The sequence below is a fragment of the Triticum aestivum genome, chromosome 3A, assembly GCF_018294505.1.
Source record: "Triticum aestivum cultivar Chinese Spring chromosome 3A, IWGSC CS RefSeq v2.1, whole genome shotgun sequence".
NCBI classification, from domain to species: domain Eukaryota; kingdom Viridiplantae; phylum Streptophyta; class Magnoliopsida; order Poales; family Poaceae; genus Triticum; species Triticum aestivum.
Window position 1 is genome coordinate 36,973,011 of NC_057800.1, and position 26,827 is coordinate 36,999,837.

The following is a 26,827-nucleotide window of genomic DNA, read 5'->3' on the forward strand; positions in this document are numbered from 1 at the left end:
GACGGACGTACCAGGTCGCGGTGGTGGGACTGGATCACGGAGTTGAGGACGCCGACGATCTCGCCGTCGTGCGTGGCGGCGCGGAGGGAGTCGGACTTGGCGCGGAGCGCAGCGGCGGAGGGGCCAGAGGAGTGTTCCTTCATCAACAGGAAAGAGTTTTTTCAGATGGTTTTTTTAATAAAAAAAGTATTTTCAAGGAGTTTAGAGCATCTCCAGCGTGTTCTAGAAAAAACTCTCCCAATAAGTGTGTTTAGAGGCTCCTCTAATATTTTTACAGAAATGCTAGACATCTGATGTCAGATATTTAGAGATGGTAATTGTTTTGCAAAACGTTTGATTTTTCATGCCTAAACTGAGACGGATTTTTTGGCAAAACAATAAACTGAGTCGGATTTTTTGGCAAAACAATAAACTGAGACGGACTTGCCTCGCTAATTAAACTTGTCACCCTCAACAAATATAATTTTCCATAAAAGATGTTTGATCTTTCATGCCAAAAAATGTGACGCTCACTAGATATTCAGGTCTAAAATTTATTGAAAGAGAAAGGTGTGCAGCTGCAGCAGTCCCTCTATAAACCTATCCATATAATTTGTTTTTTGCTATTTCTCTCTCCACTAGTGAATACATACATGTACAAAACCAATTGCCATAAAAAACAACTCAATTTCTTTGTATCAAACACATGTCATTCATCATACTTTCAAATCCACAAGTTTGGAAATTTACATTTTAATTCAAATTCACACATAATAAATGGTTAGAATGCATTCAATGTAATCATGAAGAAGCTTAATGTCTATTGCGCAACTTTCTTCTTGTAGACTTTGTTGAGGACTCAAGAGTAGAGTGGAGAGTTTTGTAGAACAGTAGTAAATTTTTCTCAAATGGATGACCTAAGATTTACCAATCCGCGAGAGGTGTAGGAAGGAGGTGGTTCTCTCTCAAACAACTCCGCAATCAAATATCTTGTATCTTCAATACACCCAATACAGTTGTCAATTGTATAAGTGCACGACTTCAGCGAAGAGAGGGTGATATATATGTAATATATGAATAGTAGAAATAGCTTTTATAAACAAAAATAGCAAGGTAGCAGGTAATGAAAGTGAGTAAAATCGGTGTCTCAATACTTGAAAATAAGTCATAGGATTCATATTTTCACTAGTGCAATCTCTCGACATCACTAACATAACTAAACCACATGATAATACCTCAAGGTGCCACAAAGAATCACTTCGAAGTTTCTATTCTATCGGAGAAAATATGATGAAATGCGTAGGTAGCAAACCACCTTAAAGTTGCCTTTCCAATCAATATATTGAACCACCCCCAAAGTTTCACGAATAGTCGCGGAGATCGTACTACGACAACATCATATCATACATATCGTTCAACCTTTATGCCTAGATTACCTCATTGTCAGGGCGGTATCCACAAGTTAATTACTAGACACACATCTAGTGATCTCAAATCCAAAATACTCAATTCAACATAAAGAAACTTCAAAGATCAAGACTCAATTCACCACAAAAAGAATAGAGGGAGATGAACATCATAAGATCCAATTATTAATAAAGCTCATGATACAATCAACATCAGAATCAAAGTTTAAGATCGCGGGCGAGAGGGAATCGCGGCCAGAATTTTTGCCGCGACAGGTAAGGAAGAAACGGCGCAATCGCCCACGATAGCGACGCGATCTCCCGCGATTTTGGGAAGGCAGCAAATCGCGAGGAGGTTCCAGATCCGCGATAGCGGCGCGATCGCTTAGATTCGCCCGCGATTTTAAACTTTGATCAGAATACATCAAGAACATGAGAGAGAGATCAAACACATAACTACTGGTAAAACCCTCAACCCCGAGGATGAACTACTCGCACGTCACCATGAAGGCAGCAAGTTTGACGAAGATGCCTCTGTGGATGGGTTCCCCCTCCTGTAGAGTGCCGAAAAAGGCATCCAGATTGGATCGCTTCGGAACAGAGCCTTGTAGTAGCGATACAATTATTTCTGGTCTCGCTCCAAGGGTTTTGGCATATATGTGAATTTATAGGCCGGAAATTAGGTCAAACGGAGCTGCATGGCCCCACAAGCCTGAATGCCACGACCAGGGGGTAGGTCATGCCTCCTAGGCTTGTGGGCCTCACATCTATCTTCTGGTCCTCTCCTGAAGCTTTCGGGAGAAGGAGGAGGAGCTCCGCTTGGTCGAGGAGAACGTCACAGCCGCGGCCCTTGGGCGGATGACAACAGAGGCACGGTGGCCGGCGGCGAGGAGGGCCATGGAGCAAAGTGGCAGCATAGAAGATAGGGTTTAGGTAGGGTTTGTTCAGCAAGGTGCCTGGAATGTGATTCATTTATCCCACACCGTGTTTCTTGAATAAGAAGAAATGGAATCTTTTTTGCGGGAAAGGAAATTGGTAGTTACGCATTTTCCGTCTTCTTCATTTCTTTTGTTTTTCCAATTTCTCTTTTTCGTTGGTTCCTTTTATGGTGCAGGATTTTCTTCCATAATTTGACTTTCCATCCAAAATCTTAGGAATATTTTTGTACATAACAAAGCATCATATATTGTGGAATTCGTTGGAAAATACTCAGGAGTACACAAGTGCTACAATACTAATATTTCACCCTGACTACACGATCGATCATGGGAAAAAGGTTGTTTGTTAAGTGTATTTCATCAAGCACTCAGCAAACAAGCCCTTAGTTTCCTATGTGTGCCGGAGAAAACACTCGGCAAAGGGACCTCTCAGCAAGGGCTGCCTCTTGCCACCGCCTGGTCTCCTATGGTCCTTGAATCGGCTAAAAAAATAGTTAATCATGAGCGTCAATTGAACTCACAACCAACTACTACACATCCGGAGCATCATGCCAACAGGGTTCATTCCCGAGTGTGTGAAAATCTATGGTTCGTCCACAATTTAATAGTCCCACCTCGCCCATTAAAATGAAATTTCATCAGTTTTTATACTAAGCGAGTTGTTGTACCAGCAAGCTGACTAGAAAATCATTAGAAATATGATGATGTTGTACCAGCAAGTTGTTGGGCTAGGACTTATGAACCAAACAGGGCCTTAGAGACGTGGTGCTTTAGCGCAAGCAAAATGCTACAGTATTCGCTATGTTGCATTAAGTTTCGACTCCTTTACGCCCACAAGAGCCAAAAACTGGTGCATATTCATGTCTGAACCGCACGTGGATTGCCTCCTCAACTTTTTAAGATTTTTTTTGGGGGATGAGTAGAAATCAGTGTATGTGAACTGTGATGGTTGTTTGCTTGGTGTATCTATATGGGGTGTTCACGTCAATATAGAGAGGTGAGGAGTGCGTTGCTGCTGAAGATCTCCGAAGACCACTTCCCTGGCAATATATAATTTGATGCCGGTTTCTAGTGTGTACCTTTTTATTGCAGTTCGGAAGATATCCTCCTCTCCTTTTGATATGAATATTCCAGTAGATTTTGTTGCAGGCTAATGGGACTAAAATAGGATGATGCTTATTTTGTACATAAACGGATGGGTTCATGTTCTCCTTCAATGCCAGGGCAAGTCATATGAGTTGTCAGAAAAGAAAGAGTTACCAATGCCCAAGTGATCATGATGCTATTTTATCTGATAAGTTAAACTTCTTCTCGTGTTGCGAGTTTGCTCCCTTCAGTTTTTCATTCTATTGTTGATCAAAACAATAGGATAACTGGCGAGCCAGCCGCCGTTAACAAAGACTCTGGTGAACTCCGATATGGAAGCGAGAAAGACACAATGGATAACATGCACATATCCAGGAGGGGTTGGATGCAGTAACTGGTTTCCCAGCTGGAGAAGGGATCCAATGACACGAGCGAAAAGCTCTGCAAACCACAAAAGTGAGCAAGAAAGGATTTCCGGATGTTTTATCCGGTATCCATGCCTAGCAGGCTAGCACTCGAACCTCGTGCTCACTTACACTGTGATGTCTGGTGTATGGCTACATGATAAAATCGCGTCCGAGTACGAGGTGGCAGGCATCACCTTGCACAACCTCATCTCCGCAACATGTCATTTTTTTCTCGCGTTGCAACACATGGGCACTTTGCTAGTATACTCCAACAAAATATAATATAGTGGTCTTGAAGCAGAAACATACCATTACTAGTCCAGTGGAAACAATCCATACACCAGTTGCCATTGAGCCTTCCATAAGTTGTGACATGTACTTTTACTGTTTCTTTTGTGTTGTGCAACAAAGGAGCGCGTACAACAGCGGGAAGCACGCCGACTAAAGGATGAGTGTCTAAAAGCTCGCTAACACTTGGCATTTTCACTAATGGTGGATTCCTCTTAAGCTTCTTCAAGTCTGTCTGAGAAGTGAAGAACTAGCATATTTGTTTTGATTTCTGAAAAACCACAAAGTCACTAATCTTTACTTGGGAACAATGAAAGACAAGTCAAACACTCTCACTACTTGCAAAGCATCGTCCAGAACACAAATCAGCTGAAAAAAATGTGAACGGTTTCAGAATCCAGGCATTTTCACCAATGAGGAATTCCTTATATTTTTATTCATATAATGAGGTTTTTCTACGTTTGTGCAGAAATATGGTATAAAGTATCTCTATAAAGTATTGTGAAGCTTTATAAATCTAGGATTGTTTGGATCAAGGGAGTTCCACAACAATTTCGCACGAAACCAAACAATAATCCACAAAAATTCTTAGAACATCCTTTCCGTTCCAAAATCGCTAACCATTTTACAGCTATTTTTTTGTTTATTCTAAAGAACCCATTTACTTCCATCCAAATATACTTACCACACAATCAGAAAGTAAATGTTGCACTGATTCATCTGTAATTTGCACGTCTAGCGCCCAAAAACTGAATAACATGCACATCAAAGTACTAGCAAATACACAGAACTTCCTAGTCAGTATTGTTTTACAACAATGGAAGACAAGTACTACAGAAATGCTCAATAATGGGCGCATATGCCTGCACACAGCTTACTTCAACACCACGTGATGCACTTTGCTCATTCATGGACCTTGGCCTGGAAGTATGACATGCAGCTATACATCTTCTTGGTTACCTTCCCTTGCATGTTGTCGACATACTGATAGAATGCACACCTCCAGGTCTCGCTGTAAAACCAGAACATGCCGCAGTACAGCCAGAACCCAAAGATGAACCCAGCAGCCACAAAGCAATACAGCCACAATGCCTCCCTGCTGTCTTCAGCCTGGCTCATTCCGCTTTGCGTCGATGTCGACGAGTCTACACAGCCCTCCAAGGGGAAACCATATAACCCTGGATTGTTGCTGTATATGGATGGATCTGGGAGCGTTCGCAGCTGGTCGCTCATAGGTATCAACCCCGATAAATTATTACTCGAGAGGTTCAGAGCGGTTATGCTCTTCAAACCTGCAAAGCTTGGAGGAATTTCTCCCGAGAGTCGGTTCAGAGAAAGGTCCAAGGATTCCAGCAGTACTAGATTGCCAATGTCTTCGGGAATGCAGCCTAACAAATGATTTCCTGATAAGTTCAGATACCTCAGTCCAAGAAGGGTTGTGAGCCCATTTGGAATCTCTTGTGAAAGAGAGTTGCCAGATAAGTCGATACCCACAATACCTACCATTAGGATTGGGAAACCATGATCCACACCTTTCCAAACTATTTGAATCTGCCCACTAATTATCTCCAATCTTAGATTATTGTCCGAGACAATGTCTCCTGCATTATGTACCATGCCAGTAAAATTGGCAAAATTGTCTGGAATGGGTCCAATGAGATTATTTTTTGACAAGTCCAATACATGGAGTTGCTGGAATTTTAATATCTGGTGGGGTATGATTCCATCAAACATATTTGATTATAATCGAAGAACAATGAGATTTGGCAAGCTCTTGCTTACCCAAGAAGGTATTCTACCAGAGAAATTATTGCCTCCAAGATCTAGAGTGATAAGGTTTTTGCATTTCCTAAGACCCAAAGGAAAGGTTCCTTCGAAATGGTTATTGGCTAGGCGTAAACATACAAGATTATTGTTGCAAGTCTTCCAAAAGGGAACTACACCACTGAAAGAATTGCTAGAAAGATCCATGTATCCCAAACTTGGCATGTCCCACAAACACTTGGGGAGACCTCCATCTAATAAATTGTTTGATAGGTCTAGGAAGCTTAAATAAGTAGAGTTACAAATGAATACCTTGCCCCCATCTGTGAGAAGCGTGCCATACAAGTGATTTTGACCCAAAGTCATCATGCGAAGCTCCCATGGATGCTCGCCAACACAGTCCTTTATATCTGCAACAATGTTGGTTGCCGTGAAGTCAACAAACATCAGGGATGTGCAGTTTCGGAAGGTCTGGTGGTGAATGCCCGTGAATCCATTGGACCTAGCACTGACAATACTCAGTCGTCCTCCTACACAAATGGATGACGGGAACAGCCCGGAGAAGTTGTTCATTTCAATATCAACTGTCTCCAGGAGGCTGCTATTCCCAAGCTCAGGGACGATGTGGCCTCCGAGCTGGTTTTCTGACAGAGACAATTCCTGGAGTGACACCAAATTAGAGATGGTACCTGGTAGCTGCCCTTGTAAATAGTTAGACCATAAGCTCATGATGTTTAGTTGTGTCATGTTTCCAATCTCAAGTGGGATGCTCCCTGTCAGATTGTTCCCTTGCATGCTGAGCACGCGGAGCTTCACGAGCACCCCAATTGTTGGTGGAATTGACCCGGTCAAAGTAACCGAGTAAAGATGGAGCTCCTCCAAGGTCGTCAAGTTACCAATCTCTTGAGGTAGATTGCTATCGAGCCCCAGGTATAATAGATACAGTGCGGAAAGGTGCTTCAGCTGTCCAATGCTGCGCGGAATGGCACCCCTCAAAGACGGATTATTGAAGATATACAACCGGGCCAAGCTCGTCAGGTTGCCAATCCCTGCTGGAATTGTACCATATAGACCATTGCTGCTCAAGGTGAGATTCTTCAGGTGGGGAAAAGCCGAGAAGTCGAACCTGTCAAGTGTGCCGTTCAAACTTGCCTCCATAAAATGGAGCCCTGTCATGTGCCCAGCCGAGTTGCAAGTGATGTGCGTCCACTTGCAAAGGCTGGTGGAGTTGGCCAACGACCATGATCCAAGGGAGTCATCCGCACTGACCAAGCTAGCCTTCCAATTCACTAGCGCTTCAGCTTCACGCCGGATGCCTGCTCTCACCATCACCGTCACCGGCGCGGCAGCACATAGTAGCAGACAGGTGCAAGAGAGCAGGAAGAGGCCTACGGGGTGGAGTTTCATAGTGGCTTTGGCTTCGGTATGGGTGGTGCTTCCCTGGTGCAGAGGATATAAAACCTTGGGATGAGCCAGCCAGCCGCCCGGCCGGACATTACAGTGGTGGTAGGGACCTCGTAGCTTACAAATGGCACATTATGAAGTGCTGTTAATTTAGATTAAGGAGAAGCTACGCGCTACTATTTTATAGAATCCTCATGAGAATAGGAAATTACATATCACATAGTGTATATATGCATGTGTCACTATCAGGCTGCCACTTGGAAGTCATGGCAACCTTTTTTTTAACCCTGGTTCTTACAGAACCCAACTGATATGTCAAACAGTGTGGAAACTAACACTTGATAGGTTTCATAGATGCACGAATGATCAAGGTCCATGAAACACGTTGAAGTAGATGGCCAGTACTGACCAAGATTTTGGTTACCGAGGAGGTCATTTTTCTCGTGGGTGACTGGGAAAGGCGGATACCACAGTTACCGCGAAATTCCGAGCAAATGTCGGACGAAATTTTATTTCAAATTTTGAATTCGAATTTTTGGGACCAAGAACTAAAAAATTCGAGTATTTGACAGCATGCCTACTGTATTATCCCCCTAACATATGTCATAAGTTCAGAACAAAGTTCATTGGTTCTTTGGAAGTTCAAGAACAATGAATCTATAACAACAACAAAAATGAACGGTTGAGTTATACATCAGCTGCAATACCTGACCTTTAGGTGATAATTATTGAATTAACATTATAGTTTGCTCTATTATATAACATCCTTTTCTCAATTGAATTTGTTATGCATCAAAGTAAAAGCACAAATTTCTAGCTGTTCTTCGTGTCTGTAAAAAATTCTTTAGACAATGCACAAATTTCTAGGCTACGAAAAGAAAGAGAAATTTTTGGTTCAAAGAAACAACAAGTAACCAATTTTGATTCATCCGGTCTTCTTTTCTACAAACATACATATTATAACTCTATATGTACATACATAACAGTATTCAGATTTTTTTAGGATAAAATATTAATGTTTTCAAAGTTTTTTTAAAGGATATGTTTCAACAATTATTGCTGTTCAGTCAACCTAAATTAAGCTTGGAAAAGTATGTTGGTAATCAAGCAGATTGTACCTCCTACATTCAACATGATAGCACAGGAGCATCTCGCAGAACTGAACTTAATGAACAGATGATTGTAGATTGAATGCAGAACCAGGATGTCACTACTTACAAAACATTTACCCTAAAAAATAAAGGATGGTGAGCTTGTTCTTGACTTCTGTGAACTCTAACTCGAATTATCAATGGAAATAAAGCACACAAGAGGATCAAAAGGCCAAAGTTGGTGTCTTATTTAGCCGGGCGACACAACCTGCACCTGATCAGGTCCTGGGACCTTGGGTAGCTCTTGGTTGCTGTAAGTAAAACTATTTGATGCTCGGTTTCAACTTGTCTAAAGTTTCCTCACAAAAAAAAGGAAGTTAAGTCACTAACATGATCATTGTAAAGGTTCTTAACAAGTTCAGCTGTACTGATCATCATAGAAATGGATGTTAGGATATAAGACATAGACAAAACAAGCATAACAATCTTTCTGGATATATCGCAGACTGCCGCTAACTGGTAAAAAAGAAAATTCATTTGCTGAAATTGGTTCTACATTAACAGAATAAATCACCAATTTACCTCATGTGCTTTAAAAAGATCGAAACAGATGCAGAAAATAAAAATCACCAATTTCCATGGACAAATCACCAACTATACATAAGCTAAACATACTTATATACTGATATATGGGATAAAAAAATAAAGCGATGCTTCCTGTAATAGAGTTTAGGAGATGATCGGCAATGGCAAATATAGCTTAATTTATGCATCCCCGGTGCACAGAAGTCCAAAAAACTGAGTAGAAATACATGTACAGCTTTGCTGACGACATTCAGATTCAAAGTATTACGTGCACATACAGTAAGAAGGAAAGGGAGTCGGGGCAACCCCTTCCCCCCCCCCTCCCTCGCGTCGCCCGCTCGGGCGACTCGAGGGGCGAATCCGAATCCCGCCGCCGCACCTCCCTCCTCCTCGATCTCCCCTCGCCGCCACCAGAGGCAGCCGCCGGGCCTTCTTGGTGTGCTGCTGATGATGGTGGCGGCGGGGTCCTCGCTGCCTCGCCTCGCGCGCGGGGGGCTGCGGGATCTGGGGCGGCGGCCCGTCTGGTGTGGCGCCTCCAGCCCTTTGGCTCCTGGTGGCGCGGGCGTGGGCCGGCTGTCTTGACCGTGAGGACGGTGAGATCTCCGGAGGATGCGGGTCTGGGCTCGGCGTCGGCTCCGGCTTCCGCGGTGTCAGATCTGGCCGCCTCCACACCACCTCTCCAGCGGCGTGCTCCTCCCTCCCTCCAGATCCGATCTGCTACGACATGGGGGGCTGGTTTCGGCGGGTGGGAGCGGATGGAGGGGTTCCAGGACCGGGAGAAACCCCTAGCCAGCCTTGCTGGCGCGACCGCGGCGACGCCCGTGGGCGCCGCTCACCTCCTTGGAGGCGCCGGTCAGGTCCTGTCCTCCCCATCCCATGCCCCCTTGCTTCCTGGGTGAAAACCCAAACTTTGTTGGACGGCGGCGACGCCCCAGGCGCCGTAATCTTCTTGAAGACGCCGTTTTTGGGAACAAGTGGGGCGGCGGGCTTCGGTGTGGTGCGGTTTGGTGTGCGGCGGCGGCGACAGCAAGTCTCCAGCGGCAGCCATGCCTTCCCTGGTGCGGGGTTCTGTTATGGTGGTGCTCTTCGTGCGGCTTTGAGGGCGTCCGGTGCCGTGGATCTCCAGGAAGGGAGGGGATAGGGTTCCCCTCCTCCGGTGGTTTTCCCTCCAGCTCGCCGAGAGTGTCGAGCTTCTGTGTTTTGGTCTTGGCCCTTGCTGTTGCCCTTCATCCTGGCAGCTCACCCTCTTTCTCGCCCGATCTTCGGTTTTGGGGCTGCTTGGCTCTAGTTGAGTCGCCGTCGACATGTGAGGAACGCCTGGTTCCGCTCCTGTGGCTTCCTTGGGTGCCATTCAGATAGGTTCTAGGGTGAACTAGTCCATCGCTCAACGGTGCGGCGCCTTTCGAGCCAGGCGAGGAGGCAGGGGCCTTCTTTGACGATGGCACTGTCTGATTGTGTTCTCCACAAGCCCCTGGTGTTCTGGCAATGGCTTGCCTCTCATCGTCGTCGTTTCCTTGCCCTGAGCTGGCAGCTGCCTTCCCCTTGGTTGTGTGTGTGCAAGAGGTCCCTAGCATCTCCTAGCTATTAGCTTCATGTTGATCTGGTATAGCTGGTTGTGTGCTATGTGAGCTGTCTCCAGCGCCTTTGTATCTTTGCTGTGTTTTTTTTCCTTTTCTTTGTGTGGTTCGTGGTTGTAATCTCTGTAATCCTGGCCGGTTGATGGCTTTGTTAATTCAAAGCCGGGCTCTTCTGGAGCCTTCGTTCAAAAAAAAAGTATTACGTGCACATAATTGCTCACAGAAATCAACCGATATATATTAGCATAAATATATGATTGTGCGCAAATTCAAGTTCTCACCAGTTCATCCTCATGTGGTGTCCTCTACCAGTCCGAACAGGGGCAATCGTACACACACGGGATTTTGCGTACGCGTATCTCCCGCACGGCAAGAAACCGGCCACGGGTGGCCGCGACGACGACCTATCACACTCGCCAACGCCACTGGGCACCGCATCGGCGGCGGCCTGTTCGAGCAGCGCCGCCCGCGTCGGTGGCGGCGAAGTTGGGCAGCCGCGCGCACACGCAGCCCCATTCCAGAGCGGACTCCGCCTCCAGCCGCAGCTCCTCCGCCTCGTGGATCTCCGACGTGGCCTGGGTTTCAGGGTTCGCGAGGAGGCCGTCCGGAGGCGGGTGCGGAGGGAGTACAGGGGAGTGTTGACAGGTTTGAGACGACGGCGGCGGTGGTGGCTATGACCGCCGGAATGATAGTGGGAGCGGGAGAGGTCTCCGCTTCCCGCCTGAGATGGGGGTAGGAGGTGCCCACACGGGGAGATGCAGGAGAGGCACCGGGAGGGTGATAGGGGCGGGCCGGTGGAGGCGTCGAAAGAGGGGCAGAGAGAGTTCGTGCGATGGGAGCGGTTAATCCCATCCTATTACTAGATCCTGGGAAGAAACGGAGGCTTCTCAGGGCGTCACGATTTTCAGCCATCGGATTAGGTGTCCAAATAAATTCTGGTCGTCGGATTTTTTGATGGACGATCCTATCCGTTGGATCAAGTCTGATGTGACAATCAATGAAGTGCCCGTCGTCTTCCACCCGTTCTACCGTCCTAAATCTCGAAGACATCGGGGTCCAGACCGGGTGGGCCCCTTCTGTCACAAACTGTGGTCGTGTGGCCTTCCAAGGTAGAGAAATCGTGCCATCGGCTGTGATTTTGGTCTCCCGCTAAGGGCATCATTGGAATTTCGCAGATTAGTATATAATGCCAGCTCCCCAGGTTTACTCCTCTCCAACTTCGCGCGTCCAGTATCTGCGGTTGAGCTCGGTAGTCGGTCGCTCAATTCGCGGCATCCGTCAGAAGCTGCACACTGGACCAATACTGAATTCAAAGGGATTTGGCATGTTCATTTTACCTGGACCTAAGGCTAACAAAATTGTAGGTGGGCAGTGGATAGGCGGCATGCCGGCGGGAGAGAACCACTCAGGGGGGTCACTTGAAGGGCATGCCGTAGTTGTGGCCGAACACTGGACCAGAGGATGCCCCTGCAAAGAAGAAGAGGGATCCTAGCGCCAAGAAGGTGAGGTTCAGATATTACTGTTCTGAATAGCTATGGTTGTTCTATTTTTTGACTAACGTGATAGTGTGATGTGTGCTGGTGTCACTAGTAGAAAAATGGCCTATTGTCCCGGTTCGTAAGGGCCTTTTGTCCCGGTTCCTGAACCAAGACTAAAGGGTCGGTACTATTGCCCTGTGGCCTGTGCGCGTCAGCATTTCTGTGGCTGGGGTTTTTGTTTTTTTAAGGGGGGAGGGGTTGGTGGGTTTTGGGGGGTTAATTTAGGTATTTCATATGTTGTGTTAGCTAGCTCTAATTAATAAAGAGAAGTGTCCTCTTTTTTGTCCGTGCTTGGTCGACGCTACGTACTATACATATGTATAGAGAGGACTAGACACGCTAGCTAGCTAGTAAGCAAACGAAGGAAACAGAAGATCGTCATGAACATATATGCATACAGAGAGAAGTGATATCGACCACCTCTCCTTCTCCGAGAGATTGGTCGAACAACAAATTCTCGTATATCTATCCGACACTACCGGCTACATATATACAATAATTATCTCTTACAAATATAATCTCCTAACATACGGACTCATGGTCCACATAGTATTCTCCGTCTTCAGCGATCACGTGGTCAAGAAAGAATGCCGCCAATTCCTCTTGAATTGCTTGCATGCGAGCTGGTGCTAGGAGTTCATCCCGCTTCTGAAACATCTAATTTGAAGAAGGGGGTCAATACATATATATATGAATGAATGAAACTCAACACAAATGATGGGGGGCTCGCCGTCAACATCACCAGGGTCATCTCGTCTGATATTATACCGCAATGCACCGCATATCGGGCATGCGTTCCGCGGTAGAGGATGCAGTCATTAGGGCATGCATGTATCTTCTTCACCTCCAATCCTAGAGGGCATATGACCTTCTTTGCTGCGTATGTACTGTCGGGCAATTTGTTATCCTTTGGAAGCTTCTTCTTCAATATTTTCAGTAGCTTCTCAAATCCTTTGTCAGCCACAGCATTCTCTGTCTTCCACTACAGCAATTCCAGTACGGTACCGAGCTTTGTGTTGCCATCTTCGCAATTGGGGTACAACCCTTTTTTGTGATCCTCTAACATGCGATCGAACTTCAGCTTCTCCTTTTGACTTTCGCATTGCGTCCTTGCATCGACAATGACCCGGCGGAGATCATCATCATCAGGCACATCGTCCGGTTCCTCTTGATCTTCAGCAGCTTCACCCATTGCAGCATCATGGGGCACATCGTCTGGTTCCTCTTGATCTTCACCAGCCCCCCCCCCCCCCCCCGTTGCAGCATCACCGTATTCAGGGGACACATAGTTGTCATCGTACTCTTCTTCTTCGCCGTCTTCCATCATAACCCCTATTTCTCCGTGCCTCATCCAAACAATATAGTGTGGCATGAAACCCTTATAAAGTGGGAGTGAAGGATTTTCCGGTTAGAGTAAGACCTCGTATTCCCACATTCAGTGCATGGACAACACATAAAATCATTCTGCTTGTTTGCCTCAGCCGCATCGAGAAACTCATGCACGCCCTTAATGTACTCGGAGGTGTGTCTGTCACCGTACATCCATTGCCGGTTCATCTGCGTGCGTTATATATAATTAAGTGTCCAAATTAATAGAAGTTCATCATCATATTAAAACCAAAGTACATACATAGTTCTCATCTATCAATATATAACTCTCCAGAGCATCTAATTAATTAAATCATACATTGAAACTATGTAAAACATTTCAATGCTAAAACAAATGCGATCATAATCACAACCAAGGTAACAATTGATCCAACGGCATAATGATACCAAGCCTCGGTATGAATGGCATATTTTCTAATCTTCAAGCGCATTGCTTCCATCTTGATCTTGTGATCATCGACGACATCCGCAACATGCAACTCCAATATCATCTTCTCCTCCTCAATTTTTTTATTTTTTCCTTCAACAAATTGTTTTTTTCTTCAACTAAATTTAACCTCTCGACAATAGAGTCGGTTGGAATTTCCGATTCACATACATCCTACATAAATAAAATCTATGTCACGTTGGTCGGCATAATTTTCATAAACAATAAATGAACCAATAGTTATAAAGATAATATATATACCACATCCGAATCATAGACAGGACGAGGGCCGACGGGGGCGGATACCAAAACCATCGCACTATATAAGATGCAATAATAAAAGTAAGAAAATAATACAAGTATCTATGTAAACATACAAGTAAGAATATTTTTCCTTTCAAAAAAAAGATAAGAACAAGAGGCTCACCACGGTGGTGCCGGCGATGAGCTCGGCGCGGGTGATCGACGGCGGTGAAGACGGGGACGGGGCGTGACGGACCGCTAAACCTAGACAAATATTGAGGAAAATGGAGCTTGAAGGTCGAGCTTGGAGAGGAGAAAGCTTAAGTAGTGTGGCTCGGGCATTCCATCGAACACCTTGTGTGCATAGGAGGTGAGCTAGAGCACCACCAAGCCCTCTCCCCCTCGGCCAGAAAAAAATAGAGCAGTGTGCTCTGCTCTTACGCGAGGGGGTATATATAGGCACCTCATTGGTCCCGGTTGGTGGCATGAACCGGGACTAAAGGGGAGCCTTTGGACCCGGTTCATGCCACCAACCGGGACCAATGGTGGTGGGCCAGGAGCGAGGCCATTGGTCCCGGTTCGTCCGACCAACCGGGACTAAAAGGTCCAGACGAACCGGGACCAATGGCCCACGTGGCCCGGCCGGCCCCCTGGGCTCACGAACCGGGTCCAATGCCCCCATGGGTCCCAGTTTTAGACTGAACCGGGACTAATGGGCTAACCCGGCCTGGACCGTTGCCCCTTTTTCTACTAGTGGTGGTTGCAGCCACAGGACTGGAATGACCAACAGTACATTCCTGGCCCTGAGGACAAGAAGCCAGAGGTAGCCTTACATTTTTCTGTTATAAAATCTATATGATGATGATCATCTTACTTTTAGTATGAGTCTTGATGTCATAAAACTGAGCAAAGCCAGAGTGAACATCAGATTCTGCATTATATATTATTGTTTCACAAAGCTCTAAATTAAATTAAGATGGCCATTGTAACTCTAGCAGCACCAACATAAGATTTGGTGTTATGATTTTTTTCTCACATCGATTGTTCCTGACAGGGTTATGATGACATTCCCAAGGAAATTATTTATCCTGATGTAACAAAGGTGCCTATTCACGCATTCTTCGAATAATTTTGAAGCCTCCAATATCTGCACTTTCACATCGTTTAATACCCATGGCAGCATAAGGACTGGGATGAGGAGGAATATGGCGAATGGACAGCTCCGACCATTCCAAACGTGGATTACAAGGGACCATGGACACAAAAGGTATAACCACGACAGTACACTAGATATCTAATTGTTCTAGACAAGCATCAATGTGCATTTCAAGTTTCGACATGAGAGTTTTGTGTATTTTAGAAAATTAAGAGTCCAAACTACAAGGGCAAATGGAAAGCTCCTTTGATCGATAACCCTGGTAACCTCAACTTACCCACCATTGTACATTCAGACTTATTTACTGTCCACTTGTCTTTTCTTATAAGAAGCTATCTATTTTTATCACTTCCTATATATATTTGTGGGGTATACTACCTTTTGTTGTGCTTCATGAGGTACAACATAAGCTCTTTGACCCTTGGCTCCTATTATGTACTGCCACTGGTTGTTATCCATAACGTGTTGTGTGCATCATGGTTTACTACTTAAAAATGCATGCTTGGTAGCCTCATTCTCTTGATTAACTACATATTTCTTCTCTCCCTATTTTGCATTCAATGAAGGAATGTATATAATTTATTGGTCCTTGACGGTGAGATATTTGAAGCTCGGCGCTTGTGTGCACTAGAATGGAACTTCTCATGGCTTTCTATGTAAATCTCGACCCATGTTTTATCAATAAATTGTCATCAGTTCTAATTGAACCTTCTACAAGCTGATGCAGTTATTGTCAAGAACACTGTCAGTTCAGTGTTGTCATCATGCAAGCAATGGGCTCATTTGCATGTTGTTTGTCCTACTAAAATTAACATTTTAAGGTCGTTTACTTCCATTGTTGCATGAAATGTTTCTGAATTAATGTGCCTCATTGGATGCAAAAAAACATATTGGTGGCATATGATGAACCTATACTTTCCAAGTTTCCATAATGAACTTGATTTCTATTCACACGCATAAGCCTATACATGTTATCTTAATTACGCGACTGATCCTATTGAGAACAATTCATTTCTTCGCCTTTTTGGAGAATGTTGCCAATAATGTTTTATTTGAACTTTTCTCATCGGCATATGTGAATGTGAATAAATGAGAAGTGTAATTAAGTGCTTTCAAGTTGTTAATGACTCTTTTCTGTACCAGTTTGTTTGTTCCCTGATATTTAGTATGTACTCTGTAGTTCTGCTTTGTACTGAACCCTGAAATTGGCTCATGTGCTTTCAAGAAGTTAACATACTCCCTCCGTTCGAAAAAAAACTTGTCCTGAGCTTGTCTCTCAAATGGATGTATCTAGCACTAACTTGATGCTAGATATATCCATTTGAGGGACAAGCTTTTTTCGGACAGAGGGGGTATTTGTTTTGTGCACTATATGCCCTTTGTTAGAAATATCAAATATTTTGTTCCTCATGTTATTTTCATGCCGATGCTTGGGTTATGAGGTTGCGGATTGACTTGGGATATGTTGAGATTTTTTTTTTCATCTTAGTTTTATTTTGTTCGTGATTTGATTCGTTACTAAAAGGGTAGTGTGCGCTTTGTTGTGCCGTTCGTGTTGTTGGGTTTCTTAAAAAAATCACTATTACAAAATATAAGGTGTATTAATTTTTTGAAAACCCAAACCTTTTAAGTTTGATCAAATTTCTAGAGAAATATATCAAAATCCATAATATCAAATCGGTACTTTTAGATTCATCACGAAATGAACTTCCATACTTTTTGTTTAATATTGTGAATGTCGATATTTTTGCTCTAAACTTGGTCAAAGTTAGAAAATTGACTTTCTAAACAACTAATACCCCTTATATTTTATAACTGATGGAATAATTTGTTTGGCGGGTGGGGAAGATGATAGAGTGTGTTTTATTTTTATTTATAATACGGTGATTTGGTGGACCTTTCGTGGTGTGATTATGTGTTATCGCTAACCAACCTATATTTATGTGGGGAAATTTTCGTGTCGGTGGTTGCATGTACTATATTGATGCTACGATATCACATGGTGGCACTTCTTTTTTCTACGTGGTGGGAGGGTGCGCCAGATTGATATGTTTTTATAGGTTGGTTGCGCTTGATTAATTTGAAAAATAAATGGCCCAGTCAAAATCTTACACCAAATCAAAATTGAATACCTTAATTGAATGAAAGAGCTTCAAAATTTGGGAACATAGTGAATTAAAATAATTGAATGGGGAGCTTGAGTAATTTTTGACCCAGTCAAAATTGGACCCAATTCTAAATTGAATACCTCAATTAATTGTGAGGCCTTAAAAATTAGAAAGCATGGTGTGTAGTATAAAAGAATTGAATGATGGAGCTTTGAGAAATTGTTGACTCGGTTAAAATCGGGTGACCCAATCCTATTTGCTATTGCCTGGTAGTCAAATAAATGGAGATGGGCTTCGTTGATGTCAAAGAACAATTCCACAAAGTACATTAGTGTAATGGTTAGAGAGGGGCATAGGCATCTTATGTTTTATCTTGAGCATCTAGATAATATTAGTGGAGTATGGGATGATGTTGTGGAAAATCATGCGACACACGTGTTGTTATGAGTCCTATGAAGTGCATAAAAAATAAGGAGCAGAATAGTGGTGCATATTAGAGCATATATAGGTCCACACCATAGCATAATGGCATGCCGTTTTGCATATGTAGAAGGGACTAGCAAAGTCATAAGTAGAAGCTGAGCAAGTGTGGATCTTGTTCAAGATGATTTAGAGGAGGGGAATGATGAGGACTTCTCTGTCTCTAACTATGAGATAGAATAGTGGATAGTGATTGTGACTTGGAGGAAGGTAATGATTATTTAGTGAATAAAAATAGTCAAATGGGTGAGAGAAGAAAGGCAAAGGAAAAGGAAAGCACCTTAAGGGGCATGACAATTATTTTAAAGATTAAAGACTTGAGATTTCAGATTCAGGCGATGAAGATACAAAATTAAATACCAAATATTTAACAGATGCAACTATGAATGAACGCAAGTTCCATGTGGGCCAAGTCTTCTCATCTATTGACCAGCTGAGAAAATCAATCAAGGAGTAAAATTGATAGTAGAGGTTAAATATCACATTTCCCTACAATGACAAAATAAGGATTGGAGTTAAGTGTGATGTTGGATGCCCCAGGTACTTGTATGCATATTACAACAATCGTACAATCATTTATGATCAAGATATTCGAAGATGAGCACACTTACAGGTTACAGCAAGAAGTGGCAAGCTATAGTTTTTACCGCGAGATACATAGCTCATAAGTATGTTGAGAAGCAGAGAGCAAATGATAAGATGAAATTGAAGGGTTTTGGAGAACTAGTGCAGACAAATTGGAACATGAAAATCAAGGGGGCGAAGCTTGGCAAAGCAACAAAAATTGCATTCAAGGTAATATACAGATATGAAATAGCACAGTACAATCTGTTAAGGGACCAAGAACATGAGTTGAGGAGATCCAACCCAGGTAGTACTTTTTTCTTGAACTTGCCGATGGTGGAGAGTTCCAGAAATGTTATTTCCATTTGATGCATGCAAGAAGTGTTCTCTTTCTGCTTGTAGGCTTATTATCTGCTTCAGTTGTTGCCATTTAAAAATTCAATTTAACGTTGAGCAAAAAATCATTATAGATACTTTGTGTATTTTAGATTTTTTTTTCTATTTACTGTATTCATAATTGTTCCTTTTTGTTTGCTAATATATGCATAACTATCACTAGAATAAATAGCCAAGCATTCGAGAAACCTCTTCACTTACTCTCTGTGATAGTATTTAAGAATACTAAAATAAACCAGAGCACGTGCGTACATTTGCATTCAACTAATAGCCAAATTGTTCTATCATGTCATGTGTTTTGATTTCTTAAGTGTAATAAAGAACAAATTGATTCCAAATATTTTTAAATGTCATGTCTCCAAAAAAATTAAAACAAACATCGCATACATTGCAATATATATGCCTTAAAATAGTGTGATTGTACTTTGTACCATCAGTGTTAATATTATAGCAATAAAATCATTGGATTTTAATATTTAACTTCATTATCATGTATTTAATTTTGTTTAGTGTAACACTAAAAAATCAATATCTTGTGATAGAGACTAACATAACTATAAGGAAGTACAAAAAATTAGTATAAATAAATGAAAATTATGGAAGGGTGGTATGATGGAGTCAATTAAGTAATTGTAAACTCCGAATAGAAAATTTGTATAATCTTTTTGAATGACAATAAGATTATACTTCTTCAAAATAGACAATAATGTATACTCATAAAGAAAAATAAGTACACAATAAGGAGGCACCGAAAGAGCAGTGTGATAGGTATTTCTCAGACAAGGCGACGAGTGCGGCGCAGAAGGTGGGTTCATCTGCGTCAATAGACAATGTTGATGCATAGAAGAGTCAAACAACATAATATATCCCCCTGCATCTCGGAAGCACGCAGCATGGAGACAACGACATCGAAGTATTTCGACACCACTTCCCAAAGGTTTTTGAAGGTCGCACCGAAGAAGAAGTTTGTTCTTTCTTATCATGCTTCTACTTGCTACATCTGTAGGGTTGCATCATCATACCTTACGGTGATCATCAGATCTCAAGGCTGACTCAAGCTGGTTGTTGATGATGCAGATAAGATCTGAGTCATCATCGATGGAGGCGTCACTAGAGTTGGTTGACAGGTAATCATCAGACAGGGCGACGAGGGCGGCGCGGAAAGCAGCTTCAGCTGCACCAATGGTTGACGCCGACGCGCGGAAATGGAAAAGCGCAGAATCACCCGGCATCTCAGAGGCACGCAGCATGGAAGCGGTGGCGTCGAGGTAGCTCGACCCCGCTTCCCGGAGGTTGTTGGAGGTCGCGTCGCGGAGCATGCTCGATGCCCGCAGCACAGACAACGAACCCTCGATCAGGTCAGACGTAGCGGCGCGGACGTTGAGGTTGATTCCTCCCGGGAGGCGCCTGAGACGGAGGCGCGGGCGAGCGCCGGCGCGGCCAGGTCGTAGAAGTACTGCGCGGCGTGAATCTCGGCCTCGGCAGCGCCGATCGCTGGGGTGGCGCGGTCGAAGACGTCGGACCACGCGCGGCGCGCGCGGCGTCCAGAGAGGCGGCGGTGTTGATGATGGTGGAGGAGGGCGCGGAGGCATGTCGGGCGTCGGAGATGAGCCCCATGGCTCCTCGGCGAGCCGCGGCGAAGAGGGACATGGCGGTGGGAGGCGGCGTCGGCGGAGGGGAGGGCTAGGGTTTCGACTCGCGGGAGCGGAAGGGGAGGGGATCGAGGAAAGGGAAGAGAAATGAAAGGAGGCCCACGCGCCAGACCAGACAGTTATGCTGGTTCCTATGTAGAATATAGAATAATTAGCTTAGTTTATTACTTGAATCAAGTAAGTTGCGGCCTTGTGGCTATGATCGCTGTACTACGCCTCTCCATCCCGCGCTCGATCCCCATGCTCGCTTCTTATCCGTTCCTAAATTTTTTGCAAACAGAATCTCCTTTTTTCATTCCCCAGCGAATTCATTTCGATCTCACTATTCAAAGCAACACAAAACTAGTATTTCCACGGGCCAGCTCAAGACCAACACAAAAACTCTGTATTGTTCCATCATCACAAAATGCGCAGCTCCAGATCACAGAGCTTTGAGTTGGAACGCGACCGGATTTTTTGCCCTCATGCTAACGAAACACACATAATTTAATTTTTTTGCTACATCAAATCATCCACCGAATTCATTTCAATTTCACAAATTAAAAGCAACACAAATACACAATCTATCTCTTCTTTTCTTTTTCCCACAACAACACCATCCAGCTTAAACTGACCAGGGGAGCAAACTCTGTTCCATCATCTAACAACAGTCATTACCGGATATATTTAAGCATAAAAGTGGAAGTAACACAGCTTGTATTAAGCTTAGGAACTTAGGAAGTCTTGTTTCATTGCTAGTAACCACCTTTCTACAGGATTTTCACCGGCCAGCTCCAAAACACAAATGGAACTCACCCTGCCTAGCTGCTGATTCAGGACTACAAATACACTTCAAACTACTGGTTTCACGGGGTTCTCAGTTCTTACTGCTCTTGCTACGCGTGATAGAAGGCTACGCTACCAAAATTTGCTGTCGAGTCACGCGGCAAGCCCATCTGTTCAACCTCACTACTGGACCAAACCCTTGAGCTTGGTCATCCACCGCACGTACTCCTTGGTCTGCTTGGTGATCATGTAATCGTGCATGAAGTTGGTGGTCGTCAGCGTCACCCCTCGTACCTCCAGGAACTTGAACAGGCCCTTCTGCACATTCGGAGGAAGCTCGCTGCAGTAGGGAGAAAAGAGTGAAAAGTGATCAGCAATGGGCAGTCATAATATGCCATGGTGCGAAAAAGAGCTTGGATGTGAAGCAGTATTCTTACGTGAACTCAGGGCCCTCAAACGGGAATTTCTCTGCATCAGACTCTGTTTTCTCCGCTATCATCATGTCGTCAATGGTGATCTCCTCGTGGAAGGCTGTGCAGGTGAACTCGAGGTTCAGGCCAGATCCCTTGGAGACTATCACCTTCATAGAAAGGCTACTTTCTTGGCCGTCCTCATCTTCATCTTCATCGTCCTTGGCAGCATCCTCATCATCGCCCTCGTCATCTTCATCAAACTCAGGATCCCCTTCCACGTTAGGCATGCTGACAATGACCTCAATCTTCTCATCCTTGTAGTCCCTTTTCAGAATAACCACGCTCATCCCATCTTCATCAACCATTTCAAAGGGGAAGTCTTCTGGAGTAGGTTCCTGTCAAAAGAATAACAAATGAATTGAGATAAACAGCCTAAATATTTTGCAAGACCAAGAACTGATGTTAATCTAGCATGTGAATTGTATGCCTACACCTTGCAAAAAGTAGCATCTATACAATCGTTTCAGGATTTTCGGGCAAAACTAATGAATCTAAATGTCAGTTTTCGTATTGCTGTCCCACCATGTAATTGAAATTTGAAACCAAACCCTCAAAACTCAACCACCAGACTCACTCATTCAAATCCATGCTCTGTAAAATCACAAGAATGATCAGTGAACTGATATCAGCTTAATGGTCACAGCTGCTCAGAGAAACAGCAGCCCAAATATTCAGACTCGTTTTTAGCACAATACCGTCAGAAGCAACATAAAACCAAGCTCAACTGTAATATGTAAGCGGATGGTTACGCACCTTACATGCTGGCAGGTTTCATTGATGAATATGCATAAGAATCAACATGAAACCGAGCTAAATCATAGGACATATGTGCCATGCATGCAAAGAAGCACTGGCAGTCTGACTAACTGTGACATGCATACTTAATCATATCTACTGTGCATGGCAAATAAGCAATAAAGATGAAACTCTCGATAGTGGCAATGCAGTGGTGAATTAGCAATGTACGGTTCTACTGAACAATTACTAGCAAACGCCTTCATCCAGTCATCCAGGCAAGGTATCACCGTATCACCACAATTCGAAGAAAATATCAGCAGAAAAGGGCTCCCCGGTAACAAATCTCCCTCTCATTCAGGCAGGTAAATGCCAGACAGACCAATATTCAGTAGAAACCTAAATATCCGCAACGCCAAAACCTGGCGTTAAGTAGCTAGCAAGTACAATTTTATGGCCAAATGTTTCACCTTGCAGAAAGTAGTATCAACCACAGTCAATTCAGGCTTTTCAAACAATAGCTGATGATCCTAAATGTCGGTTCGAATATTGCTCTCATACTAAGCCAAAGTAGTTCAAAATTTGAAACAAAAGCCAATTCCACTCATTTAAATACATACTCCATACAATCATCAGAAAGATCAGCAAACCGACACCAGCTGAATGGTCGCATCTGCTCAGAGAAATAGCAGTTCAAATATTCAGACCTGTTTCTAGCACAACACTATAAACCAAGCTAAAAATCCACGACAGGATGATTGCCCACCTTATTACATGCTGGCATGCTTAACTGAATGTACGTTAGAACACAGGAAAGCGAGCCAAATTACGGTGGATACCAAAAGAAGCACCATCATGATTAATTGACCATCAGACATCAGTAATTCACTCTTGCAGATGGGCAGCTCCTGGTATACCGTCAATGTGGTAGCAAATTGGCAACGCATGGTCCATTCCTACCGAACAACTACCGGTAAACACGCAAGGTGCCACCGTAACTCCAAACAAAATTCCAGTACAAGCGTTCTCTCCTACCCCATGAAAAAATCCCTCTCTAAGTCCGGCAAGGATTCCTCGACCGCGCAGCAAAAAATCGACCGTACAACGCGGCCGCTTAAAGCAGGGACCGTCCCGTGTCAGTGTCTCGCACTCAGACACTCTCCCTCACCTGCCCGTCGGTGGCGAGGTACTGCTCGGCCTCCCGGATCTCGAGGTCGATGGCGGCGGGGAGGCCCCCGGCGCCGGCGCCCTTCTTGTTCCTCTTCTTGACCTTGCTCTCCATCATGACCGGCGCGGAGTTGGCCGACCCCTGCGCCGCAGCCGCGCGCAGAGGAGCCGCGAGCGCGCGCCGGGCCGGGGCCGCCCACGCCACCACGAGCCCGCCGCGGGAGGCGGACGGGACGGAGCGGAGAAGGACTGCGGCGGTGGAGGAGGCGGAGGCGGAGACGAAAGAGGCCATGGCGGAGTGGGAGGGGGGAGAAGGGAATTGGGGAGGGGATAAGGCGAGGAGGGGTTTTGGGTTTGGATTAAGAGGGTGGTTGGATACATTTTAGTCCCATGATTAAATGTAGTGGGACTAAAACTTGCTAGTCTTATCCATGCTTGGATCCAAATACTAAAGAGACTAAAATCAAGTTATTGATCATTTATTATCCTTCAAACCCTTCAATCCAGAATTCGCATGTGTTAAAGGAGAGGAATTAAATGAAGAAAGAAAGGGCTAATACATATTTTAGTAGGTTTCCTATGACTAAAAAGTTTTAGTCTCAAGACTAGTCCTAGCCTCTCTTTAGTCAGGGGTGCTTGGAACTTTAGCCTCTAAAAGAGACTATTTTTAGTCAGACTAAAAATAGTCCCTTACATCCAAGCACCCTCTAAGACGAGGAGGCGAGACAACGGTGCGCCGCCGTTGGGTGTGTGTGTGGCCCGCACGCCAGTGACAGCAGAAGTTCTGTTTTTCCTTTTAACCCTTTTTCGTAAGGGTAAAGTGCACAATAGGTCTTTGAATTATTTCAATAGTGTCACATAGATCCGCAAAGTATGAAAATTGTCATTCAAGTCCTCAAAGTACAGTAAATGTGTCATGCTAGGCAAAGTCTAGGTCCTCGAACCATTTTCATATTGAACTGATTCTGGACATGGATGAAACATTTATTGCATTTTTAAGAATTTAGATGATGATTTGTATAGTTCGAGGACGTACATAACACCCTTGGAATAGTTCAGGGACCTACAATACACTTCGCACTTTTCCTAATATAAAATGCTTATAGCTGGATAAGTATCGGCCTACGTTGAGTGAGCACGCAAAGGCAGCAGGAGGTGGCCAGTGGTTGCATGTAAAAACAGGAGGGCAGGTGTACACGACACGAGACATGTGAAATTTTGAAGCCTACATGGGAGAAAAGATAAGCACGATGACAATATCATCAAGATAAGGAGACAGCCTGAGACGGAAAAAAGACACCACGCAAAGTGACGACGCTCGTACGCTGCACCACCAAGCGAGTGTTAGGGTTTCTATTGCCTCCTGTCACCGTCGTCGTTAGTCTACCTCATCTCCTGCGGTCTTAAGATCACAGAGGTGCGGTGGATATAAGTCCTTGTAGGCAGGAAGGTTCCGTCCTTTAATATATATTTTTAGTTTTATTAGGGTTTGTGTCTTGCTCTATGTAGATGGAATAAGATCCTCCCCGCCTAGCCGTCGTTCCGGTGTTGTCTTTAGCATCATCGAACGGTGTGTGAACGTTTGTCTCTGGCCGATCTCATGGATTCGGTCGGTGTTTGTCTTCCTTCGCCTGTGTTCATGTGTCTACATGTTGGAATTTTTTGATCTACACTTCTCTTCATCGGTGACGATTGCTGTTCTGGTACGCTGGTCCTATAGCATGCTTGTTTCCCCCCTAAAAAATAAAATAAAATACAGAAAAATAAAACTTATGTCTTGTCAATGAAACCAACACAGAGAATGGACTGTGAATCGAAAAAAATGGAATTCGAATCGGCCGAACGGTTGAGCTGGAAAACATCATTTTTGTTCTCCAGATCATAATTTTATCCCGATGATATTTTTTTTGCTAGGAAAACTTTTGATCTATTCATCAACTATCAAGGCAGTACAAAGAACATCAAAAGTAAAAAGTACATCTAGGTACGCAGACACACCTAGCGATGACTACAAGCACTAGAGCGAGCCGAAGGTGCGCAACCGTCATCGTCCCTTCCTTGTCGGGACCGGGTAGACCTTGTTGTAGTAGACAGTTCGGAAGTCGTCGTGCCAGGACTGTTACCAACGAAAAGAACAATGTTTCACAGTTTATTCATTTTTCTAGCATAATCATTTTTCTGATTCACACAATTTATTTTACGGTTGTGAAGGCAATGCCCCTAGATAAAGCTCCGGGTCCGGATGACTTCATCAAACGTTTTTATGCTTCCTGTTGGCATATAATCAATGAGGACCTCCTGAGAGCTATGGATGCGTTCTATCGCAGGGATACGAGGGGTCGGTTTGCATGCAATAAACAAGGCAATTGCCACATTACTTCCCAAGATGGATGGCGCAATTGATCTAAAGGATTTCAGGCCATGAGCCTAGTGCACAAAGCCATCAATTTTTTTGACAAGGTCCTCGGATAGACTAGCGGAAGATTTACCAAAACTCGTGGGAGTGCACCACAGCACATTTGTGAGAGGAAGACTGCTACATGACAACTTCATGCTTGTCCAAGTTACGGCACGCTAGTTGCATGCCCTCAAAGAACCTTCAGTCATGCTCAAGTTGGACATAACCAAAGTGTTCAATTCGGTACAATGGCCGTTGAGGTGTTGAGGAAGTTGGGATTCGGTGCAAAGTGGCTAGCATGGATATATGGACTACTGGGAACTACCTCCATAAGGATATTGGTAAATGGAGTGTCAGGAAAGCACAGGGCTACGCCAAGGCGATCCAATATTGCCAATGCTATTCATAATGGTCATAGAGCCGCTACAAAGGATGTTCGAGCTTGAGACAACCCGAGGTCTCCTATCTCCACTTGAGAGGAGAGGAATGAAGCAAAGGGTATCTATGTGGCAGATGACGTTATATTTTTCATCGAGCCACATGATATTGAGTTGCGGACTTGCTCAAGAATATTGCACCTTTTCGGAGAATCTTCGAGTCTCAAGGTAAACTTGCTGAAGAGCGCGTCCATTTTGATAAGCTGCTCCAATGTGGATATGGAAGCGGTGAGTACAACGCTGGGATGCCCGACAGGATCCTTCCCTTGCGCAAATATCTAGGGCTACCGCTCACACTCCGGAAGCAATCAGCATCACAGTTCCAAGGACTTGTGGACCAGCTAGCTACTCATCTGCCCACCTGGCGGGCAGCC

At 44.3% G+C, this 26,827-nt stretch overlaps 2 protein-coding genes across 2 annotated transcripts in view; both read right to left on the reverse strand.

The window, feature by feature from the left end:
• Window positions 1–7,275, reverse strand: part of LOC123056685 (probable leucine-rich repeat receptor-like protein kinase At1g35710) — a 44,658-nt gene extending 37,383 nt beyond the window's left edge. Inside the window, exons 1-3 of the mRNA XM_044479994.1 lie at window positions 5,904–7,275; window positions 5,020–5,603; window positions 12–137 (exon numbers count right to left, since the gene is read on the reverse strand). Coding sequence (XP_044335929.1) covers window positions 12–137; window positions 5,020–5,603; window positions 5,904–7,275 — 2,082 coding nt within the window. The remainder of the gene's footprint in view (window positions 1–11; window positions 138–5,019; window positions 5,604–5,903) is intronic.
• A 13,839-nt stretch (window positions 7,276–21,114) lies between these two features.
• LOC123060055 (uncharacterized protein At2g39795, mitochondrial) lies at window positions 21,115–23,957 on the reverse strand. The gene is made up of 3 exons (XM_044482621.1): window positions 23,620–23,957; window positions 21,681–22,051; window positions 21,115–21,583 (listed from the first exon to the last, which is right to left on the reverse strand). The coding sequence occupies exons 1-3, from the start codon at window positions 23,908–23,910 to the stop codon at window positions 21,427–21,429; spliced, it is 819 nt and encodes a 272-aa protein (XP_044338556.1). The 5' UTR covers window positions 23,911–23,957; the 3' UTR covers window positions 21,115–21,426.
• Between the last annotated feature and the right edge of the window lie 2,870 nt (window positions 23,958–26,827).